The sequence below is a fragment of the Orycteropus afer genome, unplaced genomic scaffold (assembly GCF_000298275.1).
Source record: "Orycteropus afer afer isolate SDZICR_OR568_19922 unplaced genomic scaffold, OryAfe1.0 scaffold00368, whole genome shotgun sequence".
NCBI classification, from domain to species: Eukaryota; Metazoa; Chordata; class Mammalia; order Tubulidentata; family Orycteropodidae; genus Orycteropus; species Orycteropus afer.
Genome location: NW_006921955.1, coordinates 3,163,112 through 3,190,057, shown reverse-complemented (window position 1 = coordinate 3,190,057; position 26,946 = coordinate 3,163,112). Strand labels below are relative to the sequence as shown.

Sequence of the window (26,946 nt, the reverse complement as noted above, 5' to 3'; positions counted from 1 at the left end):
AGGGGTCCACGATTATCTTCTGTGTCTGTGTTAATTGGTTTCCCTTTTCTTTGTTGAAGAGGGTCTGTGCAATCCTTCTGCCTAGTCCGCCATCTTGCCGGCAATAAATGTTTTTAAGTGTACTGTGGCTTGCTTTTTGGCCTAATGTGGTCTATTCTGGAGAAATGCCATGTGTACTGGAAAAGAATGAGTACTGTGCTATTGTTGAATGACGTGTTCTATATATGTCTATGAAGTCTAGTTGGCTGATTATGTTGTTTAGATCCTCTGTATCTTTGCTGAGTTTCTTTCTAGTTGTTCTTTCCTTCATCTAAAATGATGAACTAAAGTATATTATTGTAGAGTTGTTCATTTCTCTTTTCAATTCTGTTAAAGGTTGATTTATGTATTCTGAAGTTGTCACTGGATGCATAGATATTATGGTTATGTCCCCTTTTTGGACTGACCCTTTAATCATTATATAATGTCCTTCCTTGTCTCTTTTGCTGGTTTTTGCCTTAAAGTCTATTTTATCAGACATTAATATCAGTACTCCTGATCTTTTTTTGGTTGCCATTTGCTTAGTATATGTTTTTCCATCCTTTGATTTTTTTTTTTTTAAGCTTATTTTTGTCTTTGCCTAAAATGTGACTTTTGCAGACAGTATATTGATGTGTCATCTTTTCTCATCTATTCTGTTACTCTCTGTCTCTTGACTGGCACATTTAAAACATTCACCTTCAGTGTAACTATTGATAGGTATGTAGTTACTGCTGTCATTTTACTGTATTTCATTCAAATTCTTCTCAAACTGTGTCAGTGTTTTCATTGATTTTGTCTCATTTCCTTTTTTTTTTTTTTTTAAATTTTCTCTTTTTCTTGACAGCTTTGTTAACCTGCTGAAGGGACCTAAGTACCATTCTTCTGAATTCCTTATCAGGTAGTTTGGATAGCATTTCTTCCTCCAGAATATGTTCTGGCCCCATATTTTGGTCACTTCTTTATGTCATGTTGTCCAATATTTTTTGTGTGATCTAAAGTTGTCTGGTGTCTCTGAGACATCGTGGTATTATGGTATTAGTATGTTGATTACATGTTCATTTGATTCACCCTGATATTTTGTTTTGTTTGAATATATTTGGGCAATGGGCTGGGTGTGCTACTCTGGCCTGTAGTTTGGCAGCACTGAAGCACTTACCATCTGTCTCCAGGTGAATTTGGTAGCAGTGGAGAGTATAGGCACAAATCCCTTAATTGCTGGTCATGTAGAGAAGCTGAGGGCAGGCAGGGTGTGTGTTGGTCACCATCTGTAATTGATACAGTGGTGTTGGAGTGAGTGGTGGTACTCGTCCAGTGGATGGGTCACCAGATGTGGCACATAAGACTGGGTAAGGTTACTGGCTTCCAAGAGATGGGGGAATAAAAAAAGGAGGGGGACAGGAAGAAGAAGAAAAAAAAGAGAAAATGGGGGAAGAGGGAAGAACTAAGAAGAAAGAAAATAAGAAAGAGAGTAAAAACAGCCCAGTACTGGTGTAAGTGTGAGATGTCTAACATGGCTGCAGCAGGAATGCAATGCTCACTCCGTGGGAGTAAGTACCACCAACTATGTTTGGGCAGGGATGGGTGCTGTTGACCACAGATGGGGCTCTTTCTCTGAAAGATCATGCACCACTGCCTACAAAGGTGGCAGAGGCAGACACTGCCAACCACGGAGCCAGTGTGGGCAGGGAGCTTGCTCCACATGATCAAAAATAAAAAGGGGGAAGAGGAGAAGAGAAAGAAAATAAATGGGAAAAAAAAGGTAGGAATAGGGAAGAGTTATGAAGAAAGAAAAAAAGAAAGATGGAGGTGGCAGAGTACTGGCATAAGTACTAGCTGACAAACACAGCTGTAAGGGAAATGCAGCGTTCACTCCATGGGAGAATGCACTGACAACTACAGAGGGTCAGGGGTGGGTAATGCTGACTGTGGATGAGGCAGAGGGCAGGGCACCCACTACAAAGGATTAGAAACAAAGAAAATTAAAAAAACAAAGGGTGGGAGTGGGAAGAATTAAAAAGAAAAAGAGAGGGGAGAAAAAACAAAACAGTACTGGTACTAATGCTAGCCACCAGACACAACTGCAGCAGTAACTGTGGCTCTTGCTCCATAAGAGCATTGATCACCAACACAAAGGTACAAGAGCAAGCACAGATGACTGAGGAGATGACAGGGGCAGGGTACTTACTCTGCAAGATCCAAAGAAAGAAAAAGAAAACGGGAAAGAGAAGGGAAAAAAAATGGAAGGAAAATGGGAAGAAAAAAAAAAAAAAGGCAGCACAGCACTGGCAGTTGGGGGAGTTTGACTGGCTGACAGTGGGTGTGGTGGGTGGGGTGGCTGCACCTCTGGTCACTGGGAGGTTTTAGGGCATGAGGGAGGATCACATTTTTCTGGTCACCAATCACCAATGTGGGTACCAGTGCAGTTCTGGGCAAGGACAGTGAGTTATCTTGTTTCTGTGCAGATTGGAACAATGTTTGCAACAATTCAAAATGGCCACACTGTGCCAGACCCATTGGTAGTTCATTGCTCCATATGCCTCCCTGCTCAATGTTTTCATTCCGCTCTTCCTCTAATCGATATGTGATCTATTTTTTTACCCTTTCCTTTGAAGCTCTGGGTTTCGGGAATGCTATCCATATCCATTTCACTTGGCTTCTTGGGTCTCTGTCATAGAAGGTCTGGAAAGTATATCAGGCTAGTCTGCCATCTTGACCACCTGCTTAAATAACTTTTTTTTTTTTTTTTTTAAAAAAAAAAAAAAGTATACTTGCTAAAGAGCTCTCATGGTGTAGCGGTTAAGGAGTTTGGCTGCTAACTAAAAGGTTGGTGGTTTGAACCCAGCAGCCGCTCCATGGGAGAACAATGAGACAGTTTGCTTCTATAAAGATTTACAGCACTGGAAACCAAATGATGGTCACTATAAGTAAGAATCAACTCAATGGCAATAAGTGAATGTACTTGTTTATTTAAACCAATAAGGAAAAACTATGAAGTAAGCAAGCACTCTGAGAAAGGTAACTTTCTTAAACACAGAAGTCTTACTTAGCCCAGCAGTGGCTCAGGGGTACTCAGGAAAGGCCAGGCCAATGGTAGGCTGGTATCAGGACCTGGGGAAGCAACAGGAGACCATCCACCTCCACAAAGGCCTAGAGATTCTTCCCATTGCCAGCCACCTCCTCTACCCCCAGACAACTAGGTCTGTGGGACCCAGGCCCACTCTACATATTTAAAAATAAAATTTTCCCCAAAAGGACTCTCAATACTCAACCAGCATTTCTTAAACCCCAGCACTCATAAATTCTTCCCTCCCTGCCTACCCCCTATTATGGTTGGAATTATGATGCCAAAAAATATATATTGCAGTCTTACCCTAGTAGCCATGAACAGGGCCTTTTTTATGGAAACAGGCCTTTGCAGATGTTATCAGTTAACATGAGGACATACTAGAGTTGGGGGGCCCTAATCCTATGACTGGTACCCTTATAAGAAAGGAACATATACACATTAAGATGAGAGCAGAGATGAGAGTGATTCTGCCACAAGCCAAAAGCAGGCCTGGGGCCACCAGAAGCTAAAAGAGGAAGGAAAGTTTCATCTCTTAGAGCTTCCAGAGGGAGGGGAGACTGGCCTTAATAAAACCAAAAAACCAAACTCTCTGCCACAGAGCTTGTTCTGACTCATAGTGACCCCCACTGGGTTTCCAAGGTGGTATATCTTTAGATTGATAGAATCTACAGAAGTAGATTGACCCATCTTCATTCCATGGAGCCACTGGTGGGTCTGAACCACCAAACTATAGGTTAGCATTCAAATGTCTTAGGCACTGTGCTGCCAGAGCTTCTTACAGCCCTGATAACACCTTGATTTTGGAGTTCTGGCCTTTAGACTGTGAGAGAATGAATTTCTGCTGTTTTAAGCCACCCACATGTGTCGTAATTTGTTATTACCACCACAGTACACTAAGGTATCACCTGTAATAGTTACTTAATATTTATTCTTTAATTTCCCTCCACAAACTTTAAGAAACCTCTGCATCATAACAGTGAATAGAAATAGTGTTCTTGGATTCACAGGGCTGACGTCAAGTAGTAATTTTAACATGAATCAGTAAGTATATAGGTAATGAATTTAAAAAATACACCTCTGTACGCCACAAAATAAACAGGGCCTGGGACATAAGACCAACTCAGGACACAGAACACACTGGCCCATTACATGCATGTGCAGCACAGGCTTCTTCCACTCAGTGACACATGCAGTATTGGGAGAGTCCCGATCTGGATAAGCCAAGATTTGGGGACTGGTTGACCACACCTTCCCAGGCCACATGGTGGACTTCTCACAGCAACTCTTGGGATCACCCAGCCTCCTCCCAGCCAAACCACAGAGTAGAGCTGAACTCATACAGGTGCCAAAGCCTACGAAATGTCCCCCTACCACACCTTAGCCCCTGCCTTCAGGATGCTTTCTCTCCCAAACCTCCAGATAAAGGGTCACCAGGAGAGTAAGCCCCATCATGCAGCTGGGGAGAGGCTGGGGTGGCCACAAGGCATGCTTTCTGTGTGCCCTTATGGCCCAAGAGCCCCAGCAGGACTTGACTCACTGCCCTGATCCATTAGTCCTCTAATACCTCCATGGGTAGTATATGGCCCAGAGGCAGCTCTCTCCCCCATGCAGTTAAGCCCAATGTCAGCAGGGACCAGACTCAATTATAAGCTCCCAGAAGGCTCCCTGTACAACCTAACCAAAATCCTCCATCACCATCTGTAGAACCAAGACCCAAGCTTGTTCAGGGCTCCTCTAGGCAGGGGTCCAGGTCTACCCCTACCAGGCCCCATGGACTACCTCTCTTTTCTGTTCCTTCTCCCCTACCAGCTAAATCCCCTCTCTTCCTCGGGACCCAGTCTGATACTAGGAATCATACCCTCCCCTCATTCTCCTTCACCCAAGCAGGAGGTTTTTGGGGAAACAGCACAGGGGAGAAGAGGAGGACAGGAAGAAGAGAGGAAAGCCTGTCCTCACCTTCACCATTCTCCATGGAAAAGTAAAGTAACAGAGGCCAGAAATGAAAACAACATCAACAATGCCTTCAAAGAGAAAACAGAAAATAAAGGGCTCAAAGTGAAATCCAACATATTTAAGCAAATTTAGCAAGAATTTGCTCAAAACAAGTAAGGCCTTTCCTGATACACTAAAATTTCTTGTTTGTTCACTCTCACTGTTTTCACATATAATTCCTTTACTACATAGACATACTTTCATAGGTGTGGCTGGCACCACTAGTCTTCCCCCACCCAGCCTGCCACAAGCTTCCAACCCAATGCCCGTACCTCACCACCAGGCTGCATTTTTCTAGGACTGCACTCTTTCAGGGCAGTGGGGATGACTACTTCCATTCTAATTTTTCAGAGCACAGCTCACTTGCCTTGCCCTGGTTATGCACCACATGGGAGTGGACAAGTTAGTGTTACCATTTCCTGTGCCACATCGTCAGGTGTCTCCTTCTCCAGATCGAAGGTGAACTCTATGGCCCCATTGTCCTTGGGTTTCCCTTTCAGCTTCTTGGGGTCTTCGACCCATAGCCGGAGGGCAATGGTGGACTTCCGGCCATGGTCCTCCTCTGCCAACTCCACTCGGACCCCTGTGTCCTCCGCGAAGAAAGCATGGCTCAGGAGGTCCTTGATCTCATACCTGGAGGAGGGGCAAGAGTCTGACCAGGCAGGTCGCCATGTGGGCCACACATGCCCAGATCACTGCCCTCCTGAACCAGACACCTGGAAGCCTGGCACAGTCATAGGAGAGGGCAGGGAAAGGCCTGTGGTGTGAAAGGGGCTACAAGGGTGTGGTTCCTCTCTTGCCACAGCCATTGTGATCCAGCCCATGTCACTAGAAAGTTCTCCCTCTGCAAGGTCCACCTGGCAGGTCAAACTCTGCCCTTGAGGGTAGCACACATAGTTCACATATGCATTCCTTGAAGTCTAAGGAATGAGAAAAAGTTATAAAGTAATATGGTCTCACTGTCCCCAGTCTCACTGGGGAGAAAGAAGGATAGAGGAGGGCACAGAAGGGGTGAGGGAGGTGTAGAGTAGAGGAGGAGAAGGAATGGGGAAGCAGAGCAGGAGTGAGGGAATGGGCAGAAGAGGAGGAGGTAGGAGAACTAGGGGAGGGTAGAAGGAGATTGATGAGGAAAGAAAAAGTAGAAGGGGGAAGAAGGAGGATGGGAAGGGGAGGAAGGAGGGAGGGTGAGTGTTACCCTGATCTGAGGTGGGGAAGTAGGTTCTATAGGGCAGCTCAGGGGCTCTGATTAGGCATGTGACTTCTGAGATGAGACAAACAGGTATGTAAAATATACAGCTTGGAGTTGAAAAAAGAGGTCAGGATGAAAATGAATCTGGAAGTGCCTGGAATGTTGTTGTTATGTGCCATCAAGTCAGATTCAACTCATAGTAACCCCTCCTTGGCTTCCCAAGGCAGTATCACTACAGAAGTAGTTTGCCCAACCTTCGTTCTGAGGAGTGGCTGGTAGGTTTGAACTGGCAGCCTTCTGGTAAGCAGTCAGATGCCTTAGGCACTATGCTACCAGAACTTCTTGCCTAGAATTGAGGTGTTACTTTATCTAGGGCTATGGACATGAATAAGCCCACCTGGGGGACAATACAGAGAAAAAAGCAAAGCAAAAAGGGTGGAGTCCCAGGAGCTCATGCAGTCAAGGCTGGGTACGGGGAAGAGGAGGCTGCAAAGAAAAGAAGAGGCATAGAGGTGGGAGCTCCAGGAGACTGCATCAGCAAGATGCAGAAGAGGTGGTGAGGGCTCCTCAACAGCAAATGCTGGCCAAGATGTTACTGGTGTGCACCCTGGACTAATCCATGTAGCTGCTATCTGCACACTTGAGACCCTTTGTGCTGAAGCCAGTCTTGTCTTTTGAATTTCTCTTTTTCTTATCAAGAATATGGCTCCAAATACCAGTTGAGATCATTCACCGGGAGAAATATTATAGAACCCAGCCCCGGGACTCACCTTTCCTCTTTGTTTTTACAGATGCACTCCCCAATAATCTCCTTGATCTCAGGATCATGCACTTTCTCAAAGCTGGCTGGCTTGATACCCTGAAACAAGATGAAGAGAGTTGTGTGACCCACACTGACACTCAGGGCTAGCTCCTCCAAGACACAGTCCCCCCATAGTGCAGGGAACATCCACTCCCACCCATGTGGAACAATGACTAGACTTAACTCTCATAAATTACTAGAAAACTGGACAAAATACTGAAACAATAATGTCAGACACTCAACAGACACTCAGCACAGGATAGTGAAGTCGGGGAAAGGACACAAAAGAGGCAGATCTTTCCACTGTCCCAGTTTACTGCCTAAAGACAGGTTATAGACTATGGGCAGGAGAAGGAACCTAAAGAATTTATTTCTCAGGGTTTCCCTGAGTTGAGAGGGTGGAACTCAGAGTTCAGCATAGTGCCTAAAGCACTTGACTGCTAACCAGAAGGCTGGAGGTTCAAACCCACCAAGCCACTCCTCGGAAGGAAGATGGGGCAATCTACTTCCGTAGTGACACTGCCTCGGAAACCCAAGGAGGGGTCGCTATGAGTCGGGTCCAACTCAACGGGACATAACAACAACAACAAGGAATCTAAGGAGGAAGAGTTCCAGAAAAGAGGGAGCTGTGCAGACAAAAGCTATGCATATGGCTCCCTGTGAGTCTTTGCTGACCACAAAATCACACATGCAGAGTAAATTCTACAAGGCTAGGTAGAGAATGATTGAGAAATGGTAGGCAAAACAATTCCCAGAGTTCACATGGTGGGGGATAAAATGTGCCTTGTCCAATAAAAAATTACTACCTATGCCAAAAAGCAAGAAAATGTGATCCATAACCTAGCAGAAAAAAATAATCAACAGAAATAGAGCCAGAAATTAGAGAGATGCTGGAACTTACAGGAAAGGATTTTTTAAATTACCCTATATACAAATATTTAAAGGAAAATGAACATGATGAGGAACAGAATGGTAGACACAAAAGAACCAGATAGAATTAGAGATGAAAAACAATTATCTGAAAGCAAATATCCACTGAAATAGATTAAAAGCAGATAAGACATCTGCAGAAGAAAAGACAAGTTAACAGGAAGACACAGAAATGGAATCTATCTGGAATGAAGCACAGAGAGAAAAAAGGTCGTAAGGGCTCTTCAGCTAATTTTACTCTTTGGGATAATATCAAGAAGTCAGACATACATTTAATATACATATAACTGGTATCTTAAGAGGATGTGTTGGTGTTGAATAAAAAAATTTGAAGAAATCATGGCCAAAGATTTTCAAACTTTGATGAAAACTATACATTCACAGATCCAAAAAGCCTAACACAGCCTCAGCAAGATAAAGTAGCACACAGAATGTGTGTGTGAAGACCCTCTGCAATGCTCCTTGTTAAATCTCTCCTCTTCCATTGCGTTGAGCCAATAGCCTGGTTTACCTACCACTTAGGTCTCCTTAAAGATATAAATTCTCTTGAAAATACCTCTCATTTAATCATACAATTTGTAAAAGTTTGAAGCAGAGGCAATCTGCACTGGCTCCCCATCACAAAGTTCAAGTCCCTCACTTCATGACGATAACTGTCACTTAAGCAACAACATGAAGCATAAGCCTGAACTTCAGCTGTAGAGTCTGATACTGGGTTTCATGCTTCAAATATAGCATTTTGTTTCTGGAAAGGGGATGATCACAACTTGGCTGCAGAGCCTACTCCTGAGTTGGGCAAGCAATGTCCATGTCAACTCAAATACAGTGATAAGGAGAGCTGCCCATGATGGATCTGTTATAGGGATCTCTGAGTCCAAAATGCAGATACCGCTTCTGCCACTTTATAGAGGCTCAAAGAGATCCAGGGACTGGCCCAAAGCCACACAGTGGGGCAAGGGTGAGACCTTGACCACCTGCCTCTGCCTACCTATCAAAGAGAGGGACATGCCACAGGTTTGTTCTGTGAGGATTCCATTTCATTTTGGTCTAAATCTCAACTGAGGGATTATTATGAGTAAAACCTGGAAGATGAGATATGACAAGGATGTCGTATAAGAGAACCCACTGCCTTTGTTGAGAGCTCACTTCAACAGACCAGCAAAATCTATGCAGAGGACATCCCACTGGAGAGGCCTCACTCACCTCCTCCTCTTCCACCACTGCCCCCATCCTCACCATGAGCACTGGCTTGCCTACCTGACATTGTCTCCTACAGACCTCATAGCTACCTTACAGAAGAATGTGCAATTTTTATCCTAACTTCTCAGATGAACTCAGGAAGGCTAAAAATCTTGAGAAAAGTATAGCTGGGGCTCAGGAACAAAATTCTGGGCTCCAATCCCAGGACTGCCACTTCCTAGCCTTATGACCTCATCAAGCTCCAATGCCTCTCTTGGACTCAGTTTCCCCAACTGTAAAGTGAGAAAATGAAAGTGCCTCTCAGAAGCTTGTGGTGAAAAATAAATGAGTTTCTATCTGTATCACCTGTAGGACCTCAGTACAGGGCCAGTACTCAGTAGGCATTCATTGTTTCCTGTTGCCCTTAATCATTCAGTCAGTCCAGGAGAAGGAAGAAAGGGATACACAGGGGGATCCACCAACTCAAGGTCACATCTTCAGGTAGTCACCAGTCACAATGTGAGCTCCAACGGCATCATGGGAATGTCAGAAAGAAGTCAGTGTTCTCTGATTAGCCCTACAATGTCTCTTCCTCACTCTCTTGGAGTCACCAGCTCCTCGTGGAACCTATGGTCCAACCGAAGACTTTTTCAGCCGAGGGACCTCAGACCCCTGTAGAAAAGCACCCTTATTTTCATCCCCTGTGGGTACCAGACTTTGGTACCACCTGGGCCCTTGCTAGTCCACCAGGACAATGGGTAAAGCCCAATATCTATAGCCCAGCATGCCCTTTTTGGGGTAAACTCCCTATGGAGCCATGTAGGAAATGACCCGATTACAAATGGGAGTAAGGCCACCAGTAAGTAGATCACCAACTCAAGGCATGTCTACTCATCCTCTCTCAGACACAAAGGATCCAGGGCCTGGTATGATGTGGATGTGGAAAAAGCAGCACCAACCCTCTACCTCCAGGGTTACCTTGAGGCAGGTTTAGCTCTTGATACTCATGGCCTGCCAGACAGAGCACTGAGCATACTGGAGGCAAAGAGCATTTAGGGCCATACAGAGAGAAGAGTTCCTTGGATCTGTGGAGAGTATTCCCACCACCACAGGAGGATCCTATGTGAGTGGACAGTGGAGCTCACTGTGGCCATGGAGCACAGGTCCAACCATCACAGAGGGGAGAAACTCCTCACAGCCCGAAAAGATCTCTAGAAATAACAACCAGATTTCCTTGAATTTGTCCTTTATCTACAAATTCAGCTGCCACAGGGACTTGGGGAAAGACTGAGGGCTTAGGGTATAGGGCAGTCCAGTAACTAGGGACTGTAACAGGAGGGCTGTTGAAGCCTGGAGCAGGGTCTCCTTGCTTTAAGGCTGTTAACCCCACAGTTCACATATACTCTGATGGTACAGCTCATCATAGGAACCTTACCCAGCTTCACTAACACAAATTTTACTAAAAACAACAAATAAAGAGGGCATGACAATATGGACAGCTCCTTCTTGGGAGAGCAGCAATGACTCAGTTGTCAGCATTCACCCTCCCTCAATGTATGTATGTATGTGTCTGTATGTGTGTATGTGTGTGTATACATATTCAATGTAAACTTCTTCTGAAAAGCTGAGCTCCCCAAAAAAGGTGAATAATACCTAAAAGACAAAGATCATGGTGCTCTTAAGAGGATCCCTGTCTTAATGCTCAGACCCTGAGTCCTGGGAGGCCAAGTGCTGGCTGAGGGCATTGAGGCCCTAAAAGTGAGGTCCTAGGGGTCCCAGAGAGAGTGGGTAGATCATGGATGGGCAAGACCTTGTGTTGGGGTGGGGGGAAGGTATTGAAGCAACAGGGCATGTAGGCCACACTGTCAGGTACTATTGGCAAAAATAAGGGAACACTTCCTTTTCTTTGTTTCCTCAAAGGGGGCCCTTGCTTAGCCCTAAACAGACATGGGCCTACTTAATAACTGTTTCCCAGGATCTAGGAGAACAATGGGCTAGTGGAGGAGTCATCGCACCTGGTGCTGTTCAATCCCTGCCCTTCTGAGCTCTGCAGACAACCAGTGTCCATCACCCACTTTCTTAAAACAGAAACTCAGCACAGAATTCAAAATGGAGTCTCACCAGTGAGTAGCACGCTTTTTCCCTCTGGCATCTAAGGCCTTTGAAAACTAGGTACAACAGTTTGAATTAGGGACTTTGGTGCTCTGAACAGCTCACTTGATCAGAGTGCACCAAACACAGAAGGGCAGAATTATAGGAAAGGCACATGGAGATTATTTAGGAAAGAGCTACTGGCAGAGGATGCACGGGCACCCAAGAGAGGCCACTGGAAACTTTCCTGGAGTTGTCACTGTCTGCCAGGCGAGGGAGGCTGCCTCAGATCCCCAAGCCAAGAAGGAAGACACCTTATAGCAGCATACCAGCGACCACTACAATATTCCAGCGGGCAGCAGCAGAGACCTGCCTCCAGAGGCTGATTTTTTCAGTAATTTGGATCATCTGGGTGCAGGCGGGCACGGGTACCACTACTGAGATTCAGGTGGAGAGCCCACTGTTGCACCAGAAAGGCTAGCTCCCTCCCCTCCCAGCAGATCACAGAGCGGGCTTGGGTCAGACTGGAAGACACTGTGCTTTTCTTTGCTGTGGATATCGGGAATGCAGGTCACTAGCAGGTACTCCGCTGACTCCAACAGAGCTGAAATTGTGTGCATCTTTGGTGCCACAGGTGGGTGGTATCACAGACAAACTCCAGAGCCGGCCATTAGCGGTCTGGCGGTATTGTGTCAGCACCATGGGCAGACGGGGCATGGAGAGTGAAGAAAACGCAGCTGAGTGTGGTCCCACAAATGTTGCCTTGGAGGCGTTCTTTGGCACTGTGGGGCTGCAGAGGCGGGGTCTTTGAGTGTGGCTGAAATTGGTGGAAATTTGCAACGATCTAACAATAGGAATATTTCCTGAGGTTGAGCTGCGGTCTTGCAAATAAATATGTCGTCAATAATAGCCTGCTCAAAGCCCTAGAAACCAACCCTAGCAACATCAAGCTTTCCTTCTTCTGCACGTATGACACCCATGTTCATCATGGCACTATTTACAATAGCCAAAAGATGGAAACAACCTAGGTGTCCATCAACTGAGGAATGGATATGCAAACTATGGTACATACACACAATGGAATACTATGCAACACTAAAGAATAATGTAGAATCTGCAAAACACCGCGTAACGTGGATAAACTTGGAGGACATTATGCTGGGTGAAATAAGTCAATCACAAAAGGACAAATATTGTATTAGTCCATTATTGTAATAGTCAAGGAAAGGTTTATCTATGGAAGATCATTTTCTTTGTTGGTTACCAGGGGTGGGAGGGTAGGGTAGGAAATACTGTTAGAAAGATAGAGATAAGTTTTGATTTGGGTGAAGAAAAGGGCAATGTACCAAACATGAGTGATCAATATAGTGGCATTGAGGATGAGAAAGACATAGAGAGGTACATGGGAAGTACAGACAACAAAGATGAATCTTTTGCGCATATAGTACGGCATAGTCAGTGAAGGTAAGCACGGGTATATGGGTGGATAGATGGGTGGACAGGCTGAAATATTAGGTATGTATACAAAGTGGAGAGTGCACCCAAGAACATGTATAGGGTTGGCAGACAATGGTCCAATAACTTTATGTGTATGATCTGAATTCCCAGGTGTATAATGGGGCTGACAAGAGGCAAGGTTGTAGTCACTGCTTGGTCATAGCCAGCTACCCAGAGGGACTGAGGAGTTGAACTTGTGGGCTCGGGACCATAGTCACAGAGGACATGAAGTTCAATTGGCATAACATAGTACACAAAACATTGTTCCACCTCCTACTGTGGTGAGTAGTGACTGCAATCTTAAAAGCTTGCAAGCTGCCATCTAGATGCAACGATGAGTCTCTCCTTGTCCAAAGCCAAGAAGAATGAAGAAAAACAAAAACTCATGGAAACAGTTAGTCCTAGCGACTGGTACACCATCCGATCTGCAGCCTATATGACTATGAGACCAGAAGAAACAGATGGTGCTTGGCTACTACTGTCAACCACTTGGAAGAGGATCTTTGTAGGAGATCCTGGATAGACAATCCTGGAGAACAATGTGGAACAAAACTCAAAATCATTTGGGGGGGAAAAAAAAAAGTGGGGAACAGGTTTGCTGGCCCAAGAGAGCCTGGTGGAACCACTGAGACTATGGCTCCTAGCTGCCCTTCAGGTCTGGAATTGAACGCACACCCGTGGCTTCCAGACAAACAATAGACAGGCATATCAGTTGAACATTTACCTGAGGTAGATACACTCCTTGGAGAGAATAAGCATGAGAGAAAGAAGGGCTGCTCAGGTACAAGGAGACAGCTCAGGGGATAGGAGTGCATGGAGAGATGGACACAGGGAAGAGATAACTATCGGGAGGAAGTGCGAGGGGAGATGCTGCATTGTGCTAAATTGTGGTCAATGTCATGTTTGTGAACTGCTGTATGGAAAGTGTATTTGCTCTGTAAATTTTCACCCAAATCACAATAAGAAAAAAAGAAAAAGAAACTCAGGGGTTGCATCTCCTCCTGCTGTGCTCTTACTTAAAGACCCCTCTGTTGTTGTTATTGTTGTTGTTGTGTGCCCTCGGGTCAGACTCGACTCATAGCGACCCCTCCTTGGGTTGCCGAGGCAGTATCACTATGGAAGTAGATTGCCCAACCTTCCTTCCGAGGAGTGGCTGGTGGGTTTGAACCTCCAGCCTTTTGGTTAGCAGTCAAGTGCCTTAGGCACGAACCCCTAAACATCTCTCAAATCCCCTCCTTCCTTCCACTGGCACACTGCCTGGACCTCCTGCAAGCACTTCTGTATGAGAGCTCACAGAGCACTCTCCTCCTCTTTTAGAACTTACCAGGGGATTGGGCATCTGTTGCTAGGTTCCTGACTCACATCTACAGTGCCATAAGTCTACGACACTGTCTTTGCCTCCCTACATTTTCAGTGCCAAACATACTGCCTAGCATGCAGTGGGGGTTCAAGATGAACTAACAAGTGAACAAATGACCAGTAATTTAGAATTAGCAGTCAAAGGAGAGAAATGAGCTATGACCTGCAAGAAGTGCCTGAGTAGAGAGGACGGGATGAGGGTAAATCTGTCCCAGAGTCAACCAAACCAAACTGCCTTTTGCACTGGTACCTGAGAGCATCTGCAGAAACAGCAGCAGCACAGGCAAGCATGGGGGCTTGAGAAGCAGCACATGCCCTATCTGTGTTCAGGTATTATGAAGAGTGGCTGCCACAGTCCCCATACTGGCTCCCCATGCTCCAGCTGGCACCTCACTAAGGTGCAGGACACAGTGAGGAACTCCCCAGAACTACAGTGACCTGCCACCTGATTGGTTTGCTCAATTTAAACCATCTAATCTAAGCAAAAGTCACAATGACAGCAAAAGAGGGATTCGCATTCCCAGGACTGCCTGCCCGGTGCTGACCACTGCCTAGGGTGCCCCGGTCTAGTGGTAGCACTTTGCTAAAAAGGAAAAGAGACTATGTTTGCAAATAAAGAAGATGGGGAAGAGGCAGCTCTGTGGCAACTCAAAGGAAACACTCTGTGGACAGGCAGACCAGGTGCCTTCTGGCTGGGTGCCCCATGAACACACTAAACTCTCTGAGCCTCAGTTTCCCCACTATGCAGTGGAGAAGTAACTAAGAGTATTCACTGTTGTAGTGGAGTTCAAAGCACACGGCAACCTATCAATCCATCATAATTACTATTATTATCACATGATTTTCACTACTAGCTCTGCAACCTCAAGCAACTCATGCTCCCTCAGTCACAGTTTCTCCACCTATAATATGGCTTTGTTTCTTCCTTGCCCAGCAGCTGATGTGTGGATTTTAAAAAGGAATAAAGAGCCCAGCCCAGCATGTGTCCTATTAGCAAGGTAGTCCATGATCAACTCACACAGGTGACTTTCCGGTAGATCTGGGCAGCATTCTGGCACTCCGAGTAGGGGTACTCCGAAGTGGCCATCTCCAGCATGCACATCCCAAAGGCGTAGACATCCACAGACTCATCGTAGTGCTCCTCGTACATCTCAGGTGCCATGAACTCAGGGGTACCTGTGCCCAAGAACAACAGATACAGGAGTCAGCCACCATGGGGCCCAGAAACACCAGTGAGCCAATGCCCCAGGCCCACCATCCTTCCTCAACCCTTTATGTGGTACACTAAGCTGCCCACCTCTCAGGGCAGGTCAGTCTTCAGTGACCAGCACCTGGGGCTGGCCAGAGCCAACTACCTCACATTCTGTGTCATCCAACAAGTCTCAGAATCCAAGATTCAAACAGAAATGCTCCACAGATAGATGGGTGCTGAAATTCTACCTTAAACCACATGATTCTAGGGCTGAATGAAAGCTCAGGAATGAGCTTGTAGTGCCATTCCTGCCCACAGTGTTGGGAGAGACTACTACTTCCCAGGGAATAAAGTCCTGACCCAGAAACACAAGTCTCATCAAGGGGACACACACCTCTGGCACATTCTCCCTCACCTTCTTAGATGCTGTCATACTAATGACAGGCCCAGCATTGACCAGCATCTGAATAACCCAAGATAGACAAAAGCTCAGCAGTCATCACTGAGCTAGAAGCAGAAAGGCCCTACGTGTTCCTAACCAAGACCAGCTAGGTAAACTGTGGCACATTCCCAGGACAGAATATTCCTCTGTCACCACTGGAGACAGCATGAACAGGGCAAGGGAGACAATGCTACACCTCCATCCTCCAAGCATGAGAGAGCTGGTAACCAGAGACTATATGTACTATGTTAAATACAAAAGACTTGAAATAATGCCAATTTAATGACATGGAAACTTATGATAGGCTATGTAAAATAAAGCATAAGATTGTATGTAGTGATGGCTCAACCTATATAAAACAATGTAGATAGGGAAAAAGGAGTCTGTTTGAGAGATGGGACTTTCAGTTATATTTGTTTTTTGTAATAACAATTTTCTATAAGCTTTCATAAAAACTCTACTGAAACAAGTCCACTGAGTATCTGTTGTGCTGAATGCAAAGAAAAGGGACAATAAACTTTTATAAGGCTGTTTTTAATTTCAGTGTTTTTTTGGTTAACTTTGGAAAAATTTTTAAACATTTTAGTATTTTTTAAAAAGCAGGTATAAAACATCACAAACTATTAATTTCATTAAAAACATATATGTGGTGGGTCAGAAAGTACACAGAAATATCTACAATAGTTATCTCTGGGATGGAGTGGGTCACAAGTGGTTTTAATTATCAGTTTTCATTTGCCCATAATTTCCAGGTATATTTAACAAAAAAGCTAACATCTTGGGTGAAAAATGAAGAAAACAACCTATACTTAGATTTGCTTAGAACCATGAAGAATTCTGGAAGAAAATATCAGAAATCATGGGAGACAAGCAGAGAAGATGGGTGGCAGGCCTCTTACTTGGCATTTTCCATCCTTTGGGGTTTTCAAACCACACGACAGTGCTGAAAATACTTTCCACTGATAATTTTTAAGTTAATATTTTTTTTAAGTTTCTTTCCACCTCTAAGATAGTCAAAACAGGGAATTCACTGCCCAGGCTCAGGCCTGAAGTAAAGACGTCTTGTCCCCAGGTGTGGTCTGAATGAGTCTCACAAGGATGCAGCTCAGAACCTGTCCAAGGAGGTGTAAATTTGAACCCATGACTCATCCCTATAGCCTTGGGTGGCTTCTTTTCTCATTGGGCCCACCACCCCTAAGCCTGCCCTGGGTCCATTACAGTGGAGTCGAACCAAGAACCACTACAGCAACTCATCACAGCAAGGGGAGCCCAGAGCTCAGGCCCTCACCAAGCACTCATGCTGCTGTCTTGCAGGGATGGGAAAGGCAGGGCTGTTTGGTGACAATGGTCACGTGGGGAGGTGGGCTCACAAAGAGGCCTTAGATATACTCACAGAGGCCGTGGGCTGGGTCCTGGAAGGGCATCTACCCTAATACTTTGTAGGCAAATGCCAGCCCCATGAAGGGAAGAGGGGCCTGAACAGCCTCAGCCCTTACCCACAAGGGTAGCTAGGACAGGACACATAGGGCCAAGGAACAAGTGTCCAAGGCCTGCAGGAGTGCCCAAGGGGCACTCTCCTTAGCTGCCTGTGTAGCACTGAGGCCTAGATGGGAGGTCCTTAGACATATGACTACCCCAGAGCAGCCCCAGAGCAGCAAGCAGCCGCAGGCACACTTTCTCTGAGATCCTCAGAAAGCTGGGAAGGCAGAAAGCCCCACTCTGTAATTATTATTCCAGAGAGCCAGGCTTTGTTGCATGGTTAGAGAGCATGCAGGAATGGAGACTCAGCTCAGCCAAAAGATTACAAGTCCAGGACTGAGAGCTTCTAATAATATCTATTTGTGCATAGGCTCTCAGGAACACCCAAACATACCCTGAACGCTCTCAGGAACGTGTTCTTTGATCCATTCCATTTTTTTTCTCTTATAGTTATTTAAATAGGAATTTTAAAACTTACCCATGTGTATATTATGCATGTGGTACATGTGTCTGCATGTCAGTTCTGTATGCATGCATGTATATGTGTACATGTCTGTGTGCATGTGTGTGTGTGAACATGTGCATATCCACATTGTGTATGTGTCGCTGTGCATATATGTATGTGTATATGTGCACATTATATGTGTGTCTCTCTCTTTGTGTGTATATATACATATGGATGTACATCTCAACATCTACCCAGAAGCCCCCAAATGTGGTACTTGTCACTGCCTTGTCACCAGCTATGTGATATATCCAGTAGCCCCATTCCATGGGTTGCACTCTTATCTATAAGCCACCGTGACTGGACTTCTGAGCCAGTAGGCTCCTCTGGCTCCTGAGTCCTCCCTAATGAAGTGCCCAGGAGGGTGTCCAAAGACTTGAAGACATACCTGCTTATAAAAATTAAGAAGTCATAGCACCTGGTCTGGGTCACCAAGGGCCAAGGCCAGCCCACTCAGCCATTATGGGTATGCCACCTCCCCCAACCTGCCTCCAACACACAGACAGGAGCCCTTCTGGATAAACGACATCTGAGATGCAGTTCTGTGAGCTCATGGTATCACAGCACATCCTTATAGCTGGGACCAAGGCACAGATGACACAAGCAATGCCCAGGCACTAAGGCTAACCATGCCTGCATGCTTACAGATACATCTTACTCAATCTGACAGACTCTTCCTCCCACTAGAGGCCCCAGGCATGATGAAAGTCCTTGACCAGAGTCACAAAGGTCCCCAACACTGCTTTCAAAACAGCACAAAACCCAGCAGAGGCTTGTCAGAGTTTTCCTGAGCCCTGGGCACACATGAGGAGCCCCCACTGACAAGGCACTGCAAAGTGGGTCACAGCTAAAATGCCAAAGAAGAAGCTTCAGTGTCAGGCCAGAAACAAGCTCTTGTATCTACTATCCCCCACAATCCTCAATGACGGACACACACAGAAAGGCTCCTCCTCCTCAGGGGCAAGGCAGACAGAGGGGAAGCTAGCCTTTCGACAAGGAATGTAGACCCCAGGAGGACTTGGTCCATTTTACTACCAGGACAAATGCTCATCTAGGCAGCCTGTACCAATGCCATTAGTAGGCCAGGGTGGGAGTCCCTCTATTAGCTTGCCTGAGTGGGAGATACCCTATTAGAAAGCCTAGGTGGACCACCCCCTGCCTGTGGGCTTCCCACTCAAAAGTGTTTGCTGCTCACTGCCTAGTGCTTCAGAAGATCCACATACATTCCCAACAGGACAAAAGAGCTGAGGATGTGAACTCCCTAGTCCCAGCTTCTCACTCAGCTTCATCCAGGGACATCCCACAAGGCTGGACCTCGTGCTCACTGGACAAAGTCAGCTTCCATCTCAACACACTCACAGCATCCACCCTGGCCCTAGAACTCTGAACCCCATTTCAAGAGAAGAGAGCATATAGTCAGAGAAAGCCCAAAGGTTCCCCTGTCAGGTATCTTGGCAGCTTTTAGTGTGCTTTGTCTGAGATGGGTGGTCCTCAAGGAGCCTTCCTACCATCCCAACTAACCTAGTATTTGAGACTTCTAACACTTTCTGGGGCCAAATTTGCAAAGCTGCCCTGCCACCACCAAGGATGCAGAGCCCTGGAGTGTGTGACCCAGCTGGGCCCTGTTCTTATCCTCCTCAGGATGGCAGGTACCATCACTTACTCAATTTCCACATTCCCATTTCACAAATGGACAAACTGAGGCCTGAGGCTGCACAGCAGGCCCTTGAAACTCCAGAGGCCCTGCCCTCACCACTCCCCACACCCCTAAGGCTATCTGTGGCCCCACCTAGAACCCCCTAGGCAGCCACCCTTTTCCCAGACTGAACACTCTGAATGCACTGCTCCAACCAAAGCATAGTTTTCAGACCCCATCAACAGCTTCATTTTCTGCAAACAGACCAAGTACTGTCCCAAAGTGTGCCACAAGCCACTAACACACAAAGCCCTGACATCAACCACTCCCTGCCCTGCTTGTACTCCCAAATCCTCCCACCAGGGACTCCCTAACACAGGGCTCTTCTGATGCAGCTGCTAACACAACCTGGTGCTGCCTGACTCCCAGTACAATTCACTCCAGAACTCTGAACCCCATAGATCCTCCAAGCACTCACATTTCACAGTGTTCTCCCAGCTACTGCAACCTTAGGGTAAGGGTAGATATATGTTGGGCTGGGTACACACAGGGTTAAGACATAGACACCATGCCCTACACAGCAGCCAATCGCCCAGGGAGCTTCATCGGAAAAGGCTCGGGAATGGAGGCAGCTTCTCAGAGAAGGGGCCTCTGAGCTGACTACTAAAGGATGAGAAAAACAGATGCAAAACTGCCTCTCTATCCCCACATTTCCACCCACCCCCATGTTCACTCTGCCTCTTGTCTAGTCACATTTGATTCCCAAATGCTTTTGCAGCCCACTAAGACAAGGCTAGCATCATACCACAAGCCCTTTCTGTCCCCATGCCAAGGCCTCCTCCACTCTCTGTACCCACACTGGATGGGCCCTCCACAGTGTCCTGTCTCCCCACCTAGACCACCAGCTATGGAGATGAACATGCTGCCAGGAGGCCAGTGTGAAACATGGCTCAGGTCAGGTCTCCAGTGTGGAGGGCCAGGTGGGAGAGTAGGTACCAGTTGTCTCCTCAGCAAAGGCTGCCTACCTGGTAAGCAGATTCTGCAGGGCTAGGCAACTAGAGGGCTGGGGGGTGGAGGGTGCGGCAAGCATTGCAGGCAAGCATAGCACCTCTGAACTGAGGCCCATCCTGACCTTTCATGGGGTTCCTGCCCCAGGCCTGAGGCAGGCAGTCAAACCAGACATTGGGCTGCCTAAGCCCTACCCAATTCCTGTGCTCCTGGGTCTCAAAGAAGGCAAGAATGGGCATACCTATCACACTTTTGGCAAATGACGCTCTTTTGAGGGTGGCCAGGCCCAAGTCACCAATCTTCACAGACCCAGTTGGTCCAGTGATAAAAATATTATCACATTTCAGATCTCGATGGATGATAGGTGGTGTCCTAGTATGCAAAAACAGCAGGCCTTTCAGGATCTGCCGACACCAGCTGCGAAGAACTTTGGGTTTCATCACCTTAAACCGCTTCAGGTACCTGGAAGAGAAGGCACAGGACACTCACCAAGCAGCAGGGCAATGTGTCCTTCACTGGGCTCCATCAAAGCTGGTGGAGCTAAGCTTTCCCTTGGCACCCAACCTGTGTGCAGGTGGTGATAGTTTGAGAATGCCACCATACAGGAGGAACTGAGCAGTGCTGCCCAGGCTGAGAGCACACAGTTAGACAGCCAGGCCGAGAGAGTACAGCCAGCCTGGCTGTGAAGGCTGTGGTCCAGCCCATGCCCCTGCCCTAACTTCTCTCACACAGGAACATGCTGCTAAACTTCACCCAGCCACAACACTGCTGTCATCAGGACAGGGCACTGATGTCCTCAATACACTGGCAACAACAGGACACCTAAGAGACTGGAGAGTTTGGGCTTGCAGCATACATGGGACCTACAGCCCAAGAGCTCAGCTCCCACACCTAGATAGCTGTGTCTGCTTGGAACCCAGCCCCCAAGAGAAGGAGGTAGGAAGGCTGGGAAAGGAATTCTGCATTGGGTTCTCACTTGTTCACCTGTGAGCTTGAGCATTTCCGATAGACAATAGGCTACGCCCACCCAGAGGAGAGGCTGCTTCCTCCCCACAGGGCACAGACCAAGGTCTTTGATGAAGAATGATGGGCCACCAGGAACCCAGTATGCTGACTCCTTCCCTGTGGGGATTAACAGCATATTCAATCCAGTTCAAGAGGAAAGGGGTAGTTTCTTGTGGTCAGTGGGCTCTACCCCACCATTGTCCCACCCAGATAATAGCCCATTTCCCAAACAATTATAATGTGTGAGCTAGAACCCAGGCTGAAGCTGTAGTCTGAGGAAGGCCAAAAGAAGCCTAATGCTAAAAGGCTATTTCTGAGGTTGCTTTGATGTGTTTCTTTTCATTTGTGGGGTACTTCCTGTTGCTGGGAGGTTCTTATAACTTATCATGTAAACGGGAACATTCTAAAGAAAGAATGTGAACCCTAGGCATCATCCTAGCCACACAGCCACCCTCTACTCTTGTGGCCCTGCTGCCAGGCTGAGACACACCCTAAGCCTGGCAAGCAAGGCAGAACGCTTACGTCTTCAGTGTCCCTGAAGTCATCAACTCTGTCACCAGCACAATGCATCGCTTTCCTTTAGCACTGGACTCCCAGAAGTCATAAAATCTCACAATGTTAGGATGCTGCAGGCCTTTCAGCATTTCAGCCTCCTCCTTAAACCGTTGCCGCTCCAGTTTGGTGAGCTTCCGGTCCTAGAAGGAGGACACAAACACAGTGAGTAGTTGACAACTGTGTACCCAACTCTCCACAAAGGCCTTTTCCAGAATGGGGGTGGGGCAGAGAAGAGGCTGGTTATGATGGTGGTACTTTAGAGACTACAACAGGCCACTTGCCTGGTGCTCAGAGTGTGCAGCAATAGGAAAGAACCAGGCCATCACAAGGGAGCTTGTGAAGTGTGACCCAGTTCCAAGGTCTCAAAGGTAGCCTCATGCTCCCAAAGCCCATTGTACACTGAGCTTTTCTGTCACCAAATTTCAGGAGGAAGTGTCAGGAGAATATTCTAAATCCAGCAGGCTACATAACAGAATGAGACAGCGAACAGGCCCAAATAAAGATGTCCAGAACTCTGTCTCACACAGAAGCTGCTCTGTGCACAACAGAGGCTGATGGCTGGCTCTCCAAGGTCTGAGGCACTCTAGCCCTGCAACGTGCCATCTGAATCTGGTCTCCCTCATCCAGGAGTCTGCACCACAAGAGGAATTCCTGGGAAGCAAGATGGCTCACAACTCATACTTCAAGGTTCATATACTTTTCCTATCCACCACCCTTCTGTTAGTTTTTTGTACTATGGTGGCTTACATGTTGCTGTGATGCTAGAAGCTATGCTACAAGTAGTTCAAATACCAGCAGGGTCACCCATGGTGTACAGGTTTCAGTGCAGCTTCTAGACTACGACAAGACTAGAAAGAAAGGCCTGGTGATCTACTTCTAAAAATCAGCCAATGCATAACATACTATACAAAACATTGTTCCCCCTACTACTTTGGCGAGTAGTGACTGGGACCTTAAAAGCTAGGAAGCTGCCATCTAGATGCAACAATGGGTCTCTCCTCGTCAAGAAGAAAGAAGAAAACCAAAATTAATGGAAACAATCAGTCCTAGCGACTGGTACACCATCCGATCTGCAATCTATACAACTATGAGACCAGAAGAACTAGATGGTGCCCAGCTACCACTGCCATCCACTTGGAAGGGATGTAGGAGATCCTGCATAAAGAGGGAGAACAATGTGGAACAAAACTCAAAATCATTTGGAGGCAAAAAAAAAAAAAAAAAAGAAGGTGGGGACCAGGTTTGCTGGTCCAATGGAGCCTGGTGGAACCACTGAGACTATGGCCCCTAGCTGCCCTTCAGGTCTGGAATTGAACCCACAACTGTGGTTTCCAGCCAAACAAAGTATAGGCATGTGAGTACCTCAAGTAGACACACGCCCTGGAGAGAACAATCATGGGAGAAGGAAGGGCTGCTTGTGCACAGGGAGATAGCTCAGGGTGCAGAAGAGTATGAAGGGATGGACACTGGGAGGAGGTAACTATGGGGAGGAAGTGGGAGGGGAGCTGCTGCATTGTAAATTTTGGTCAATGACATGAGACAAAGTATATGTGAACTGCTGTATGAAAAGTGAATTTACTCTGTAAATCTTCACCCAAATCCTAAAAAAAATAAATAAATAAATAAATAAAAATCAGCCAATGAAAACAGCAGATCACAACAGACCATTGTTCAACAAACTTCTGGAAGATGAATCCGATAGGTTTGAAGGTATTCAAAATACACAGTGGCTATAACAATGGACTTGAGCATATCAATGACTGTGATAATGGCACAGGACCAGACAACACTATGTTCAACTGAACATGAAGTTGCCATAAGTCAGAACTGACTCGATGGCAACTAATAACTTTTTCCATAAAAACACCTCTGAGGCCTTTGTTCCTTCAACAACCATTTACTGTTTTTTAAAAGAATGAAACATCATTTCATTCTAAACATTACTAATTCTAAACATCATACAATTCTAATAAAGTATTCCAGACCACAACACACTAGAACCAGAAGTCAGAAGGGCATGAGGTTTAGGGATGAGGATGTTGACAAGAACCAGAGCCAGCACTTAGAGAAGTTAGAAACTCAACATGCTCAAGCCAGTGGCCAGGCCTGTGGTGCAACAAGCACCAGCAGAAACAGCTGTTATCCTGTGACACATGTCTAAACATGCAGGCAGTAACTTTGCACAGGCAAGCTAAGCACAAAGAACTACACTGCTGACCTAATGGTTAAAACAGGAAACAGCAAGAGGGCTCACAACTCATACTTCAACATTCATATACTTTTTCTATCCACCACCCTTCTGTTAGTTTCATCCTTATTACATCAGAGCCCTAGGCCTCTGAGGTGCTGACTACACAAGGTGCTCACCACATGCCCACTTCTACCTGAGGGTAGCCCATTTACCATGTAGAATCAAGGCAGGGAGCCACAACCATATGCAGACCTGCTCAGCACAGCCTCCCTGGCTTCTGGCCTACCCTTGCTCCAGACTTACTTTCTTCCTCCGCTGCCTCCTCCACTAAATGCCCCCAGTGCATGCCCCACCTTCTTCCTACCTTGAGCCCCCTGCCTCATGTACTTCCCTGGTTAAAATCCTCTATTGGATTCTCAACATCAAACACTTAGAATAAAACTCAAAGAGTTCACATGACACAAAATGTTCTGTGTGTTTCTAACTGCTTCTCACAAGATGAAATTCCACCCTTAGGGTCCTGCTGCCTGCCTCCATTCTTTCTGGCAACCATGCCAAGCACATGTCTCCAGGACACCTGGAGTACTTGTTGTCCTCCATCATCACCTCTGGTCCAAGAGGCTGACTGGGCACATGCCAGTCACCAAAATACTCAAAAGGCAACAGGAATACTTCTAGAAGGAAACTGTCAACATAAATGAACACAAAAACAGTAAAACTCTGAGGAGTTCCAGGAAGATAAACACTGAATCTGGAAAGATGAATGGAAAAAATGCAAACCCAAATGCCCAGGGTCCATCCAGCAGGTCCCAAAGAACTCCAAGGCCAGAATCCGATATAGAGAAGAGGTCTGTGGTTGTGACCAGGATTATGTATCTTATTAAGGGATCAGATCCCAAATGTGGCACCCATTAAGTCATTCTTTCTTCCAACAAACCCTGCCACCCGCTCCCAACACACAAACCCTCCTGGGCACTAGGCCTTCATTCACACATGGCACTACACAACTGATGGTCATCAAGGCAATAAAAACCACCAGGAAAAATCAATGGCAACAGAAAAACAAATAATTTTGGGGGAAAAAAGGCAGCTCTGAAAAAAAACTATTTGGCAGTTTTCTCTATGAGGTTCAATAACTTTACACACATAAATAAAAGCAAATTTCTTTTTTAAAAGGAAATAATCAAGAAAGAGTTCTTGCAAGTTAAACCTGACTGCCTTACTAAAAGTTTCCAAAAAACCCAATGCTCTCAAGTCAGTTCCAAGTCATAGTGACCGTCAAAGGGTCAGTGTTTTTAATCCAATGAAACATTAAGAACAAAAAATACTTCTAATCTAGATAATAAAATGGATATGTCTGCTTACCCAAACTGATAATTTATTTTAAAAAATAAAAGTCAAGCCACAGACTGACATATATTAGACAAAGGACTCATATCCACAACACAGATGTGAGCTCCTATGACTAAACAATAAAATAGATAAATAAATAACATGAGTTACAACACAGAGTAAACCCTGGTGTAAACTGTAGACTTTAGTTAATAATAATGTATCAATACTGGTTCATCAATTGCAACAAATATACAACAGAAAATGCAAGATGGTAATAATAGGAGAAATTGTGCTAGGGGGATATATGGCAACTCTGTACTTTGCACCATTCCTTTGTAAACCTAAAAATAAATTCTATTCATTTGAAAATCAAAAAGCTATACACACATGAAAATGGTAGCAGTGAAAAAGAAGACATGAACTGATACTTCACAAAAGAAGACATAAAAATGGCTAGTAAACATGTGAAAAGGTGCTCAACACCACTAGTCATCAAAGACATGCAAATTAAACCACAATGGCCCACTAACTCACATCATTACTAGTTACTATAGAGTCATTCATTCAAACTCATGACAACCTCTGATCCAAAGGGTTTTCAATGGCTGATTTTTCAGAAGTAGATCAAAAGGCTTTTTTCCAAAGTGCCACTGCGTGGACTCCAACCTCCAATCTTTAGGTTAGCAACCAACTTCATTAACCACCCTTTGTACCACCCAGAGGTTCCTCACATCCACTAGAAGGACTGGATTAAAACAACTGATGATACTTACTGCTCACGAGGATGTGAAGAAAAACTATTTGGCAGTTTTCTCTAAGACCCAACAATTCCACTCCCAGGTATCCACCAAAAAAAATAAAACAAATTTTCACAGCAGCTTTATTCATAATAGCCCCAAACCAAAAACAGTCGAAATGTCTGTTAGGAACTGAACAAAAATAAAAACAAATTCTGGTACAGTCAAGCAGAAATACTATTCGGTAATATAAAGGAACAAACTCATGATACATGTAACAATTAAAAAAAAAAAACACCCCAAACTCACTGCTGTCGAGTCAGATCCTACTCATAGCAACCCGTCCTTGGGTTTCCAAGGCAGTATCACTACGGAAGTAGATTGCCTTTCAAAGAGTGGCTGATGGATTTGAACCGCCAGCCTTCTGGTTAGCAGTCACATGCCTTAGGCACTAAGCCACTCTGCCTTCTTTTGTTCGGCCCAATACTTTTTAACTGTATCCATATAATATGTTACATATTATATAACAATATGTTGTTGTTGTTGTTTGCCCTCGAGTCAGACCCGACTCATAGTGACCCCTCCTTGGGTTTCCCAGGTAGTATCACTACAGAAGTAGATTGCCCCATCTTCCTTCCGAGAAGTGGCTGGTGGGTGTAACAATATGGATACAGTTAAAAAGTATTAGGCTGAACAAAAGAAGGCACACATAAGAGTCCATACAGTATGATTCC

General features: G+C 45.8%; 1 protein-coding gene across 1 annotated transcript in view; it reads right to left on the bottom strand.

The window, feature by feature from the left end:
• Positions 1-26,946, bottom strand: part of WNK2 (WNK lysine deficient protein kinase 2) — a 379,724-nt gene that overhangs the window by 182,780 nt on the left and 169,998 nt on the right. The window contains exons 2-6 of the mRNA XM_007953023.1: positions 21,917-22,089; positions 20,631-20,851; positions 15,146-15,303; positions 7,040-7,128; positions 5,494-5,713 (exon numbers count right to left, since the gene is read on the bottom strand). Of these exons, the coding sequence (XP_007951214.1) occupies positions 5,494-5,713; positions 7,040-7,128; positions 15,146-15,303; positions 20,631-20,851; positions 21,917-22,089 (861 nt within the window). The remainder of the gene's footprint in view (positions 1-5,493; positions 5,714-7,039; positions 7,129-15,145; positions 15,304-20,630; positions 20,852-21,916; positions 22,090-26,946) is intronic.